General features: G+C 43.2%; 2 protein-coding genes across 2 annotated transcripts in view; one reads left to right on the top strand and one right to left on the bottom strand.

Annotated features, from left to right (window-relative positions):
• The window catches only part of LOC149985338 (uncharacterized), a 175,620-nt gene that overhangs the window by 77,641 nt on the left and 85,045 nt on the right, over window positions 1-12,934 (top strand). The gene's annotated exons all lie outside the window — the stretch shown is intronic.
• atp10a (ATPase phospholipid transporting 10A) overlaps window positions 1-12,934 on the bottom strand; it is a 146,013-nt gene that overhangs the window by 55,862 nt on the left and 77,217 nt on the right. Inside the window, exon 10 of the mRNA XM_090229608.1 lies at window positions 11,207-11,771. Coding sequence (XP_090085734.1) covers window positions 11,207-11,771 — 565 coding nt within the window. The remainder of the gene's footprint in view (window positions 1-11,206; window positions 11,772-12,934) is intronic.

Genomic DNA, 12,934 nt, shown 5'->3' with positions numbered 1-12,934 from the left:
CATTCAGAGAGTATTCACATTCAGAGAGTATTCACATTCAGAGTGTATTCACGTTCAGAGTGTATTCACGTTCAGAGTGTATTCACGTTCAGAGTGTATTCACGTTCAGAGTGTATTCACGTTCAGAGTATTTACGTTCAGAGAGTATTCACATTCAGAGAGTATTCACATTCAGAGAGTATTCACGTTCAGAGAGTATTCACGTTCAGAGTGTATTCACATTCAGAGAGTATTCACATTCAGAGAGTATTCACATTCAAAGAGTATTCACGTTCAGAGAGTATTCACGTTCAGAGAGTATTCACGTTCAGAGAGTATTCACATTCAGAGAGTATTCACATTCAGAGAGTATTCACATTCAGAGAGTATTCACGTTCAGAGTGTATTCACGTTCAGAGTATTTACGTTCAGAGAGTATTCACATTCAGAGAGTATTCACATTCAGAGAGTATTCACGTTCAGAGTGTATTCACATTCAGAGAGTATTCACATTCAGAGAGTATTCACATTCAGAGTGTATTCACGTTCAGAGTGTATTCACGTTCAGAGTGTATTCACGTTCAGAGTGTATTCACGTTCAGAGTGTATTCACGTTCAGAGTATTTACGTTCAGAGAGTATTCACATTCAGAGAGTATTCACATTCAGAGAGTATTCACGTTCAGAGAGTATTCACGTTCAGAGTGTATTCACATTCAGAGAGTATTCACATTCAGAGAGTATTCACATTCAAAGAGTATTCACGTTCAGAGAGTATTCACGTTCAGAGTGTATTCACGTTCAGAGTGTATTCACGTTCAGAGTATTCACGTTCAGAGAGTATTCACCTTCAGAGAGTATTCACCTTCAGAGAGTATTCACGTTCAGAGTATTCACGTTCAGAGTATTCACCTTCAGAGTGTATTCACCTTCAGAGTGTATTCACCTTCAGAGTGTATTCACCTTCAGAGTGTATTCACCTTCAGAGTGTATTCACCTTCAGAGTGTATTCACCTTCAGAGTGTATTCACCTTCAGAGAGTATTCACCTTCAGAGAGTATTCACCTTCAGAGAGTATTCACCTTCAGAGAGTATTCACCTTCAGAGAGTATTCACCTTCAGAGTGTATTCACCTTCAGAGTGTATTCACCTTCAGAGTGTATTCACCTTCAGAGAGTATTCACCTTCAGAGAGTATTCACCTTCAGAGAGTATTCACCTTCAGAGAGTATTCACCTTCAGAGAGTATTCACCTTCAGAGAGTATTCACCTTCAGAGAGTATTCACCTTCAGAGAGTATTCACCTTCAGAGAGTGTTCACCTTCAGAGAGTATTCACCTTCAGAGAGTATTGACGTTCAGAGAGTATTCACGTTCAGAGAGTATTCACCTTCAGAGAGTATTCACGTTCAGAGAGTATTCACGCCACATTGTTGTGTTACTGCCTGAATTTAAAATGTATTCAATTGAGATGTGTCACTGACCCCCACACACACACACAATACCTTATAAAGCCAAAGTGGAATTATATTTGTCAAAATTTTTACAAATTAATAAAAAAATTAAAGCTGAAATATCTTGAGTCAAAAAGTATTCAACCCCTTTGTTATGTCAAGCCTAAATAAGTTCAGGAGTAAAAATGTGCTTAACGAGTCACATAATAAGTTGCATGGACTCACTCTGTGCAATAATGGTGTTTAACATGATTTTTCAATGACTACCTCATCTCTGTACCCCAGTCAAGCAGTGAATTTCAAACACAGATTCAACCAAAGACCAGGGAGGTTTTCCAATGCCTCAAAGGGCACCGATTGGTAGGTGGGTGAAAAAAAGTAAGGCTCCTATGCTGTGAGGCAGTATAGGCCTCTCCAACCCAGCTCCTCTTTAAATGTTCAAGACCTCCTTTCGGTCATTTAATTCTAGCAGGAAACATCTCTTCAAAGCTGCAATATGTCACTTGTTGGCCGACCCGACCAAATGCACGTAGAAATGTGAGTTGTAGATCTGTCATTCTCATTGACAGCAAGTCTAAGAAGAGGTGGATCTGTTCTGAGTGTTCTATGCTTGCCGTTCTTAAGTTTCATCTTTGCGTCTTTTCCTTTGGGTTTTGTACACCAGCTTCAAACAGATGAAAATACTATATTATTGGTTATTGAAAATGATTATTCACAGCTGTTTAGATTGTACAATGAGATTCTCTACAGTATACTTGCTTGTGTTGTTACATAAACTGAAATTAGGCAAACTATTAGAACTTTAGCAACCAGGAAATGACCTATTTCTGCATAGTGCATCTTTAAATGTCCAAGAACATTAAGCTTTTTGTTTTTTTTGGGCCAACATGGAGCCTGTGCACATTCCATGTAATAAGTTGGATTTTGTTTGGTCTTTACTTGTATAGAATATAAATTAACCTTGTCTGTTCCGTCCATCATTGAAGAACCAGATAAAACCCTTTAGCATACATGACATATGAGGGTGGTTGACATTACATTGATTGGGAGACTCATAGTATGAATGCATAGGTATTGTATACATTATATACAGTGCCTTGCGAAAGTATTCGGCCCCCTTGAACTTTGCAACCTTTTGCCACATTTCAGGCTTCAAACATAAAGATATAAAACTGTATTTTTTTGTGAAGAATCAACAACAAGTGGGACACAATCATGAAGTGGAACGACATTTATTGGATATTTCAAACTTTTTTAACAAATCAAAAACTGAAAAATTGGCCGTGCAAAATTATTCAGCCCCTTTACTTTCAGTGCAGCAAACTCTCTCCAGAAGTTCGGTGAGGATCTCTGAATGATCCAATGTTGACCTAAATGACTAATGATGATAAATACAATCCACCTGTGTGTAATCAAGTCTCCGTATAAATGCACCTGCACTGTGATAGTCTCAGAGGTCCGTTAAAAGCGCAGAGAGCATCATGAAGAACAAGGAACACACCAGGCAGGTCCGAGATACTGTTGTGAAGAAGTTTAAAGCCGGATTTGGATGCAAAAAGATTTCCCAAGCTTTAAACATCCCAAGGAGCACTGTGCAAGCGATAATATTGAAATGGAAGGAGTATCAGACCACTGCAAATCTACCAAGACCTGGCCGTCCCTCTAAACTTTCAGCTCATACAAGGAGAAGACTGATCAGAGATGCAGCCAAGAGGCCCATGATCACTCTGGATGAACTGCAGAGATCTACAGCTGAGGTGGGAGACTCTGTCCATAGGACAACAATCAGTCGTATATTGCACAAATCTGGCCTTTATGGAAGAGTGGCAAGAAGAAAGCCATTTCTTAAAAGATATCCATAAAAAGTGTCGTTTAAAGTTTGCCACAAGCCACCTGGGAGACACACCAAACATGTGGAAGAAGGTGCTCTGGTCAGATGAAACCAAAATTGAACTTTTTGGCAACAATGCAAAACGTTATGTTTGGCGTAAAAGCAACACACCATCCCCACTGTCAAACATGGTGGTGGCAGCATCATGGTTTGGGCCTGCTTTTCTTCAGCAGGGACAGGGAAGATGGTTAAAATTGATGGGAAGATGGATGGAGCCAAATACAGGACCATTCTGGAAGAAAACCTGATGGAGTCTGCAAAAGACCTGAGACTGGGACGGAGATTTGTCTTCCAACAAGACAATGATCCAAAACATAAAGCAAAATCTACAATGGAATGGTTCAAAAATAAACATATCCAGGTGTTAGAATGGCCAAGTCAAAGTCCAGACCTGAATCCAATCGAGAATCTGTGGAAAGAACTGAAAACTGCTGTTCACAAATGCTCTCCATCCAACCTCACTGAGCTCGAGCTGTTTTGCAAGGAGGAATGGGGAAAAAATGTCAGTCTCTCGATGTGCAAAACTGATAGAGACATACCCCAAGCGACTTACAGCTGTAATCGCAGCAAAAGGTGGCGCTGCAAAGTATTAACTTAAGGGGGCTGAATAATTTTGCACGCCCAATTTGTCAGTTTTTGATTTGTTAAAAAAGTTTAAAATATCCAATAAATGTCGTTCCACTTCATGATTGTGTCCCACTTGTTGTTGATTCTTCACAAAAAAATACAGTTTTATATCTTTATGTTTGAAGCCTGAAATGTGGCAAAAGGTCGCAAAGTTCAAGGGGGCCGAATACTGTATATAGATGTTTTGTTGTTTTGATGTTTTGTTTTGTATGACACAAATATATGGTGGCCTCTGCTTATTGGCTGCTTATTCAAGCCAGACAGTTTTTACTGGGGGGGCTCAGTAGCTCAGTCTTGGTCTCTACTTACTGTTGAGAGTTATATTGAAATAAATGACACAAGGTGGAATTTCTAAATTTGGTTATGTATCAACAGTCCCTTAATAAGCCCATGTCAGCCACAAAGGTTTAGATTGGTAAGTCAGTCTAATTGCCAGCTATCTAAACATAGTAGTTTAGCATGGTCAAACGAATGATCCCATTGACCATTAGTTATATACTGAACAAAAAACAAAAAATATAGAAACGCAAGTGGCTGAGGCACAGACTATTCAGAGCTGGGCTGGGAGCTGAGGCACAGGGTAGACCCATTCAGAGCTGGGCTGGGAGATGAGGCAGAGGGTAGGACTATTCAGTGCTGGGCTGAGGGGCTGAGGCACAGGGTAGACCTATTCAGAACTGGGCTGAGGGGCCAATTCAGAGCTGGGTTTGGAGCCTATTCAGAGCTGGGTTGGGGGCCTATTCAGAGCTGGGCTGAGGGGCCAATTCAGAGCTGGGTTTGGAGCCTATTCAGAGCTGGGCTGAGGGGCCTATTCAGAGCTGGGCTGAGGGCCCTATTCAGAGCTGGGTTGGGGGCCTATTCAGAGCTGGGCTGGGGGAAGAGGGACCTATTCAGAGATGGGGCGAGGGCTGAGAGGCCTATTCAGAGCTGGATTAGGGGCTGAGGAACAGGGTTCAGAGCTGGGTTGGGGGCTGAGGCACAGGGTTCAGAGCTGGGCTGGGGGGCCTATTCAGAGCTGGGCTGGGGGCTGGGGGGCCTATTCAGTGCTGGGTTGGGGGCTGGGGGGCCTATTCAGAGCTGGGCTGGGTGCTGGGGGGGCCTATTCAGAGCTGAGTTGGGGGGTCTATTCAGAGCGGGGCTGAGGGGCCTATTCAGAGCTGGGCTGGGGGCTGAGGCACAGGGTAGAACTATTCAGAGCTGGGCTGGGGGCTGAGGGGCCTATTCAGAGCTGGGCTGAGGGACCTATTCAGAGCTGGACTGGGGGTTGAGGGGCCTATTCAGAGCTGGGCTGAGGGGCCTATTCAGAGCTGGGCTGGGGGCTGAGGGGCCTATTCAGAGCTGGGCTGGGGGTTGAGGGGCCTATTCAGAGCTGGGCTGGGGGATCTATTCAGAACTGGGTTGGGGGCTGAGGCACAGGGTTGGCCTATTCAGAGCTGGGTTGGGGGCTGAGGCACAGGGTTGGCCTATTCAGAGCTGGGTTGGGGGCTGAGGCACAGGGTTGGCCTATTCAGAGCTGGGTTGGGGGCTGAGGCACAGGGTTGGCCTATTCAGAGCTGGGTTGGGGGCTGAGGCACAGGGTTGGCCTATTCAGAGCTGGGTTGGGGGATCAGTAAAAATCCTTGGACCGAGATGGCATATAAATGTGAAGCATCTCGTTGGCATTTCCAGTCACCCCCAAATATGGTGATGTGAGGAAGCCAAGTGGCTGGCCATTGGGAAAGATGGATTTTGGCCGACATTCTGCAAATGTTCTCATCTATCAAACATTTAATCTCAACACAGTTCTCTCTTACCAAATCTTGAATCGGTTACGACCAGAGTGAACTAAGTTTTGTAGAGTGCAAGGGGCAAATTGAGTTATTGCACACGGGCACTTCGGGGGAGTACGCATTCCCTAACGGAAATATGTGAATACGTGCCATAACGAGCCAATAGGATCTCGCCAGCTCCTCTCTGCCCACCTCCTGGTTTATTCTGCTCCCATTGGAAACAACAGGCTGTAGTTCATCTTGGGTTAGATATAAAAAAAATATTTGACACTATTCAGAGGAGCTGGGCTAGGGGTGAGATTGAGAACTCTGTCCCCAAAGACTCTGCCTCACTCTATAAACTAAACTACAAAATGGTCCCACACATCCTGAATTTTCACTTAGTAAAAAGCCTGTGAGATTGGCTACAGAGGACCGTTCAAATAATGGACGTTCAGTACTCTCTAACACCTAGGTTGTGTCCCAAATGGCAACCCCTTATGGGCCCTGGTCAAAAGTAAAGAACTATTTAGGGAATAGGGTGCCATTTGGGACTGGAAAAATCAATATCATCGTTCACAAATGAATCCAGGATTGTAACTGAGTAAAGATGCCAGAATAAAAAAGCACCACTTTCTCTTGATTTACGGGGGTTACCAAGGTCCTTTATTCAAGGTGATACAATGATAACTTTCTACTACAGTTCAACCTGCCTTCATTAATGAAGAGCATTCACACAGGTCCAATACTGAATACATTATTGCAGGGTAAGGACAAAGTTTTTGATTCATCACAGAAACCCTGTTGCATTTACTGGCAGGGTCACACTGAATGGGGTACCATGTCTTAAAAAGCCTGTCACAACTGCTCACAGAATACTGACTTGCTAAGCAATCATGGACAGGTGTCTAGTGACGGTGTGTACACAGAATTAGTGAAAAAGTGCATCTGTAGCTCTTTGCGATCCTGGCTAACTAACAACGTGTGTGTGTGTGTGTGTGTGTGTGTGTGTGTGTGTGTGTGTGTAGACCTTCGCCCTTAAGGATTTTTAGACCTACTCTACTATATATTTCCCTCCTACAACAGCCAGGAATAAACCTGTTGGGCCTCATTCTCTATATCGGGAATAAACCTGCTGGGCCTCATTCTCTATATCAGGAATAAACCTGTTGGGCCTCATTCTCTATATCAGGAATAAACCTGCTGGGCCTCATCCCCTATATCAGGAATAAACCTGCTGGGCCTCATCCCCTATATCAGAAATAAACCTGCTGGGCCTCATCCCCTATATCAGAAATAAACCTGCTGGGCCTCATCCCCTATATCAGAAATAAACCTACTGGGCCTCATTCCCTATATCAGGAAGGAACCAGACGGGCCTCATCCCCTATATCTGCAAGGAACCAGGCGGGCCTCATCCCCTATATCTGCAAGGAACCAGGCGGGCCTCATCCCCTATATCTGGAAGGAACCAGGAGGGCCTCATCCCCTATATCTGGAAGGAACCAGGCGGGCCTCATCCCCTATATCAGGAATAAACCTGCTGGGCCTCATCCCCTATATCAGGAATAAACCTGTTGGTTCATTGAATATCCCTTTGAGCATGGTGAAGTTATTAATTACACTTTGGATGGTGTATCAATAAACCCAGTCAGTACAAAAATACAGGTGTCCTTCCTAACTCAGTTGCCGGAGAGGAAGGAAACTGCTCAGGGATTTCACCATTTGGCCAATGGTGACTTTTAAAACGGTCACAGAGTTTAATGGTTGTGATAAGAGAAAACTGAGGATGGATCAACAACATTGTAGTTACTCCACAATACTCCACTCTGTCAATAACCTAATTGACAGAGTGAAAAGTAGTAAGCCTGTACAGAATAAAAATATTCCAAAACATGCATCCTGTTTGCAACAAGGCACTAAAGTAATAATGCAAAATACAGTTGAAGTCGGAAGTTTACATATATCTTAGCCAAATACATTTGAACTCAGTTTTTCACAATTCCTGACATTTAATCCTAGCAAAAATGTTCTGTCTTAGGTCCGTTAAGATCACCACTTTATTTTAAGAATGTGAAAGGTCAGAATAATAGTAGAAAGAATGATTTATTTAGTCTATTATTTCTTTCATCACATTCCCAGTGGGTCAGAAGTTTACATACACTCAAGTAGCATTGACTTTAAATTGTTTAACTTGGGTCAAACATGTCGGGTAGCCTTCCACAAGCTTCCCACAATAAGTTGGGTGAATTTTGGCCCATTCCTCCTGACAGAACTGGTGTAACTGAGTCAGGTTTGTAGGCCTCCTTCTGCCCACAAATTTTCAATAGGATGGAGGTCAGGGATATGTGATGGCCACTCCAATACCTTGACTTTTTTGTCCTTTAGCCATTTTGCCACAACTTTGGAAGTATGCTTGGGGTCAGTGTCCATTTGGAAGACCCATTTGCAACCAAGCTTTAACTTCTTGACTGATGTCTTGAGATGTTGCTTCAATATATCCACATAACTTTCCTTCCTCAAGATGCCATCTATTTTGTGAAGTGTAACAGTCCCTCCTGCAGTAGAGGACCCCCACAACATGATGCTGCCACCCTCGTGCTTCAAGGTTGGGATGGTGTTCTTCAGCTTGCAAGCCTCTCCCTTTTTCCTCCAAACATAACGATGGTCATTATGGCCAAACAGTTCTATTTTTGTTTCATCTGACCAGAGGGCAATTCTCCAAAAAGTATGATCTTTGTCCCCATGTGCAGTTTGCAAACCGTAGTCTGGCTTTTTTATGGCGGTTTTGGAGCAGTGGCTTCCTTGCTGTGCAGCCTTTCAGGTTATGTCGATATAGGACTTGTTTTACTGTGGATATAGATACTTTTGTACCTGTTTCCTCCAGCATCTTCACAAGGTCCTTTGCTGTTGTTCTGGGATTGATTTGCACTTTTCGCACCAAAGTACGTTAATCTCTAGGAGACAGAACGCGTCTCCTTCCTGAGCAGTATGACGGCTCCGTGTTTATACTTGTGTACTATTGTTTGTACAGATGAACGTGGCGTTTGGATATTGCTCTCAAGGATGAACCACACCTGTGGAGGTCTACAATTTTTTCCTGAGGTCTTGGCTGATTTCTTTTGATTTCCCCATGATGTCAAGCAAAGAGGCACTGAGTTTGAAGGTAGGCCTTGAAATACATCCACAGGTACACCTCCAATTGACTCAAATTATGTAAATTAGCCTATCAGAAGCTACTAAAGCCATGCCAATTTTTTCTGGAATTTTCCAAGCTATTTAAAGAAACAGTCAACATAGGTTATGTAAACTTCTGACCCACTGGAATTGTGATAGATTATTTCCCTTATAATTCACTGTCTGTAAACAATTGTTGGAAAAATGACTTGTGTAAAGTAGATGTCCTAACCGACTTGCCAGAACTATAGTTTGTTAACTTATTGGTGACATGGGGGCAGTATTGAGTAGCTTGGATGAATAAGGTGCCCAGTGTAAACTGCCTGCTACACTGCTACTCCAGTGTAAACTGCCTGCTACCCGCTAATATATGCATATTATTAGTAGTATTGGATAGAGAACACTCTGAAGTTTCTAAAACTGTTTGAATGATGTCTGTGAGTATAACAGAACTCATATGGCAGGCAAAAACCTGAGAAAAATCCAACCAGGAAGTGGGAAATCTGAGGCTTCTAGTTTTTTTTTTAAACCCAGCCCCTATTGTAGATACAGTGGGATATTGCTTATGTTGCACTTCCTAAGGCTTCCACTAGATGTCAACCGTCTTTAGAAACTTGTTTGAGGAGTCTACTATAAAGGAGGGGCTCATGAGAGCTGTTTGAGACAGTGGTCTGGCAGAGTGCCTTGGGCCCATGACGCGCGGTCACGAGAGAGTTAGCTCTCGTTCCATTGCTTTTCTACAGACAATGGAATTCTCCGGTTGGAACATTATTGAAGATTTATGTTAAAAACATCCTAAAGATTGATTCTATACTTAGTTTGGCATGTTTCTACGACCTGTAATATAACTTTTTGAACTTTTCGTTGGCTGGACATGAACGCGCATTTGGATTTATTTACCAAACGCCCTAACAAGAGAGGCTATTTGGAGATAATGATGGACATTATCGAACAAATCAAACATTTATGGTGGAATTGGGATTCCTGGAAGTGCATTCTGATGAAGATCATCAAAGGTAAGTGAATATTTATAATGCTATTTCTGAGTAATGTTGACCACCCAATATGGCAGGTATCTTTTTGTCTGCTTGTTGTCTGAAAGCTGTACTCAGATTATTGCATGGTTTGCTTTTTCTGTAACTTGATGTAGCTCTCTGCAAAATCAATGTTTTAGAACTACTGAACTTAACAGGCCAATGTAAAAATATGCACTTTAGCGAACAAAACATACATGTATTGTGTAACATGAAGTCCTATGAGTGTCATCCGGTGGAGATCATTAAAGGTTAGTGATTAATTTTATCTCTATTTGTGCTTTTTGTGACTCCTCTCTTTGGCTGGAAAAATGGCTGGATTTTTCTGTGACTTGGTGGTGACCTAACAATCATTTGTGGTGCTTTCGCTGTAAATCCTTTTTGAAATCAGACACTGTGGTTGGATTAACGAGAATTGTATCTTTAAAATGGTGTAAGATACTTGTATGCTTGAGGAATTGTAATTATGAGATTTTTGCTGTTTTGAATTTGGCGCCCTGCACTTTCACTGGCTGTTGGCGAGGTGGGACGCTAGCATCGCACATATCGCAGAGAGGTTGACAAGAAATTTGTGGAGTGGTTGAAAAACGAGTTTTAATGACTCCAACCTAAGTGCATATAAACTTCTGACTTCAACTGTATCTCCTCAGTACCACCCCTGGACAGAATGGAGGTAAGCACAGGCAAAATCCTAGAGGAAAACCTTTTTCAGTCTGCTTTCCAGCAGACACTGGGAGATGAATTCACCTTTCAGCAGGACAAAAACCTAAAACACAAGGCCAAATCTACACTGGAGTTGCTAAACAAGAAGACAGTGAATATTCCTGAGTGGCCGAGCTACAGTTTTGATTTAAATCTACGGCAAGACTTTACAATGGTTGCCTAGCAATGATCGGCAACCAATATGACAGAGCAAGAATACGTTTTGGAAAGAATAATTATCAAATATTGTACAATCCAGGTGTGCAAAACTCTTAAGTGATTTACCCAGAAAGACAGCTGTAATCGCTACCAAAGGTGCTTCTACAAAGTATTGACCCAGGTGCGTGAATACTTAAATATTCTATTCTATAGAATATAATATTCTAAAAACATGTTTAAACTTTGTCATTATGAGGTGTGCAGATGGTGACAAGTTGTTTTCAATTCAGGCTGTATAACAACAAAATGTGGAATAGGTCAAGGGGTATGATTACTTTCTGAAGGCACTGTAGGTGAGATTCTACCTAATAAAGTCATGCATCATAGTGACCAGTCCCCCTACCACCCATCCCCTGGCCTGCTGTGAGGTCCTCCTACCTGTAGATGGCAGTGTGATGAGGTCCATGATGACAGAGTCAGCTCCTTTAGTGTAGACGGTGATCTGATCTGTTAGCGGGTGTCTCACCACCACAGACATCCTCTTTCTGGTGGAGTCAAACCCCAGAGTGTGGAGCAGCTCAAAGCTTAGCTTCCCCAGGTCAGGTAGCTCCACCGTCACCTGATCAGGTAGCCGGCCAACCAGAGAACACTTGTAGGCACGCGCCGCATACACCAGGGCAGCCTCGTCAGGTGACTCTGCCTCGTAGCGGAGCTCTCCTTCCTCTAGGGCCCCGGGCTCTCCCTCGGTAGTGTGAGGAGGGACGGGGGAGAAGGCATGTTCCAAACCCACCGAACCTCCAAGGTGATGCTCCTCATCTAATTTAGTCAGGGTGCTCTCGGCTGAGGGGGAGGAGAGGACACTGGAACATTCACGGTGGGAGGAGCGGTTGAGGCTGGAAGAGCTGCTACTGTTGGAGTTGGAGGTGAGACGGCTAGAGGTAAAGCGCTTGATGAAGTCCTCGATAGTCTTCACTGGGGACTTCAGCCCAAACCTCATCCGCACCTGAGAGAGAGGGACAGAGGGTTGGAAACATTAGCCCAAACCTCATCTGCACCTGAGACAGAGGGACAGAGGGTTGGAAACATTAGACCAAACCTCATCCGCACCTGAGAGAGAGGGACAGAGGGTTGGAAACATTAGCCCAAACCTCATCTGCACCTGAGACAGAGGGACAGAGGGTTGGAAACATTAGACCAAACCTCATCCGCACCTGAGAGAGAGGGACAGAGGGTTGGAAACATTAGCTCAAATCTCATCCACACCGGAGGGAGAGAGACATGTCTCCCTCTCGCTAATCCGTCTCCCTCGGGTGCTGAGGGACAGCACCAGGCATCTGGCCACAGATACGGCCTACTCTTAGGTATACAGTCTGGCATAAAACCCTGATGGCCTGGCTGAGGCACAAGAGCATTGTGTGAATAAGACCGTTACTAAAGGACAAGGGAAACAAACGAGAAACAGTAGGAAAGTGAAATGGCTCTCGATCTAAGATGTGACCATTCGATATCTCCATGACTAGATGTGACTATTCTACTGATTTACATCTCCATGACTAGATGTGACTATTCTACTGATTTACATCTCCATGTCTAGATGTGACTATTCTACATCTCCATGACTAGATGTGACTATTCTACATCTCCATGACTAGATGTGACTAATCTACATCTCCATGACTAGATGTGACTATTCTACATCTCCATGACTAGATGTGACTATTCTACTGATTTACATCTCCATGACTAGATGTGACTATTCTACATCTCCATGACTAGATGTGACTATTCTACATCTCCATGACTAGATGTGACTATTCTACATCTCCATGACTAGATGTGACTATTCTACATCTCCATGTCTAGATGTGACTATTCTACATCTCCATGACTAGATGTGACTAATCTACATCTCCATGACTAGATGTGACTATTCTACTGATTTACATCTCCATGACTAGATGTGACTATTCTACATCTCCATGACTAGATGTGACTATTCTACATCTCCATGACTAGATGTGACTAATCTACATCTCCATGTCTAGATGTGACTATTCTACATCTCCATGTCTAGATGTGACTATTCTACTATTCTACATCTCCATGACTAGATGTGACCATTCTACATCTCCATGACTAGATGTGACTATTCTACATCTCCATGAC

The sequence above is a fragment of the Oncorhynchus mykiss genome, chromosome 1, assembly GCF_057628025.1.
Source record: "Oncorhynchus mykiss isolate SJ-2025 chromosome 1, ASM5762802v1, whole genome shotgun sequence".
Classification (NCBI taxonomy): Eukaryota; Metazoa; Chordata; class Actinopteri; order Salmoniformes; family Salmonidae; genus Oncorhynchus; species Oncorhynchus mykiss.
Note: the sequence above shows the minus strand (reverse complement) of the source record. Positions and strands in the feature narration are given on the sequence as shown.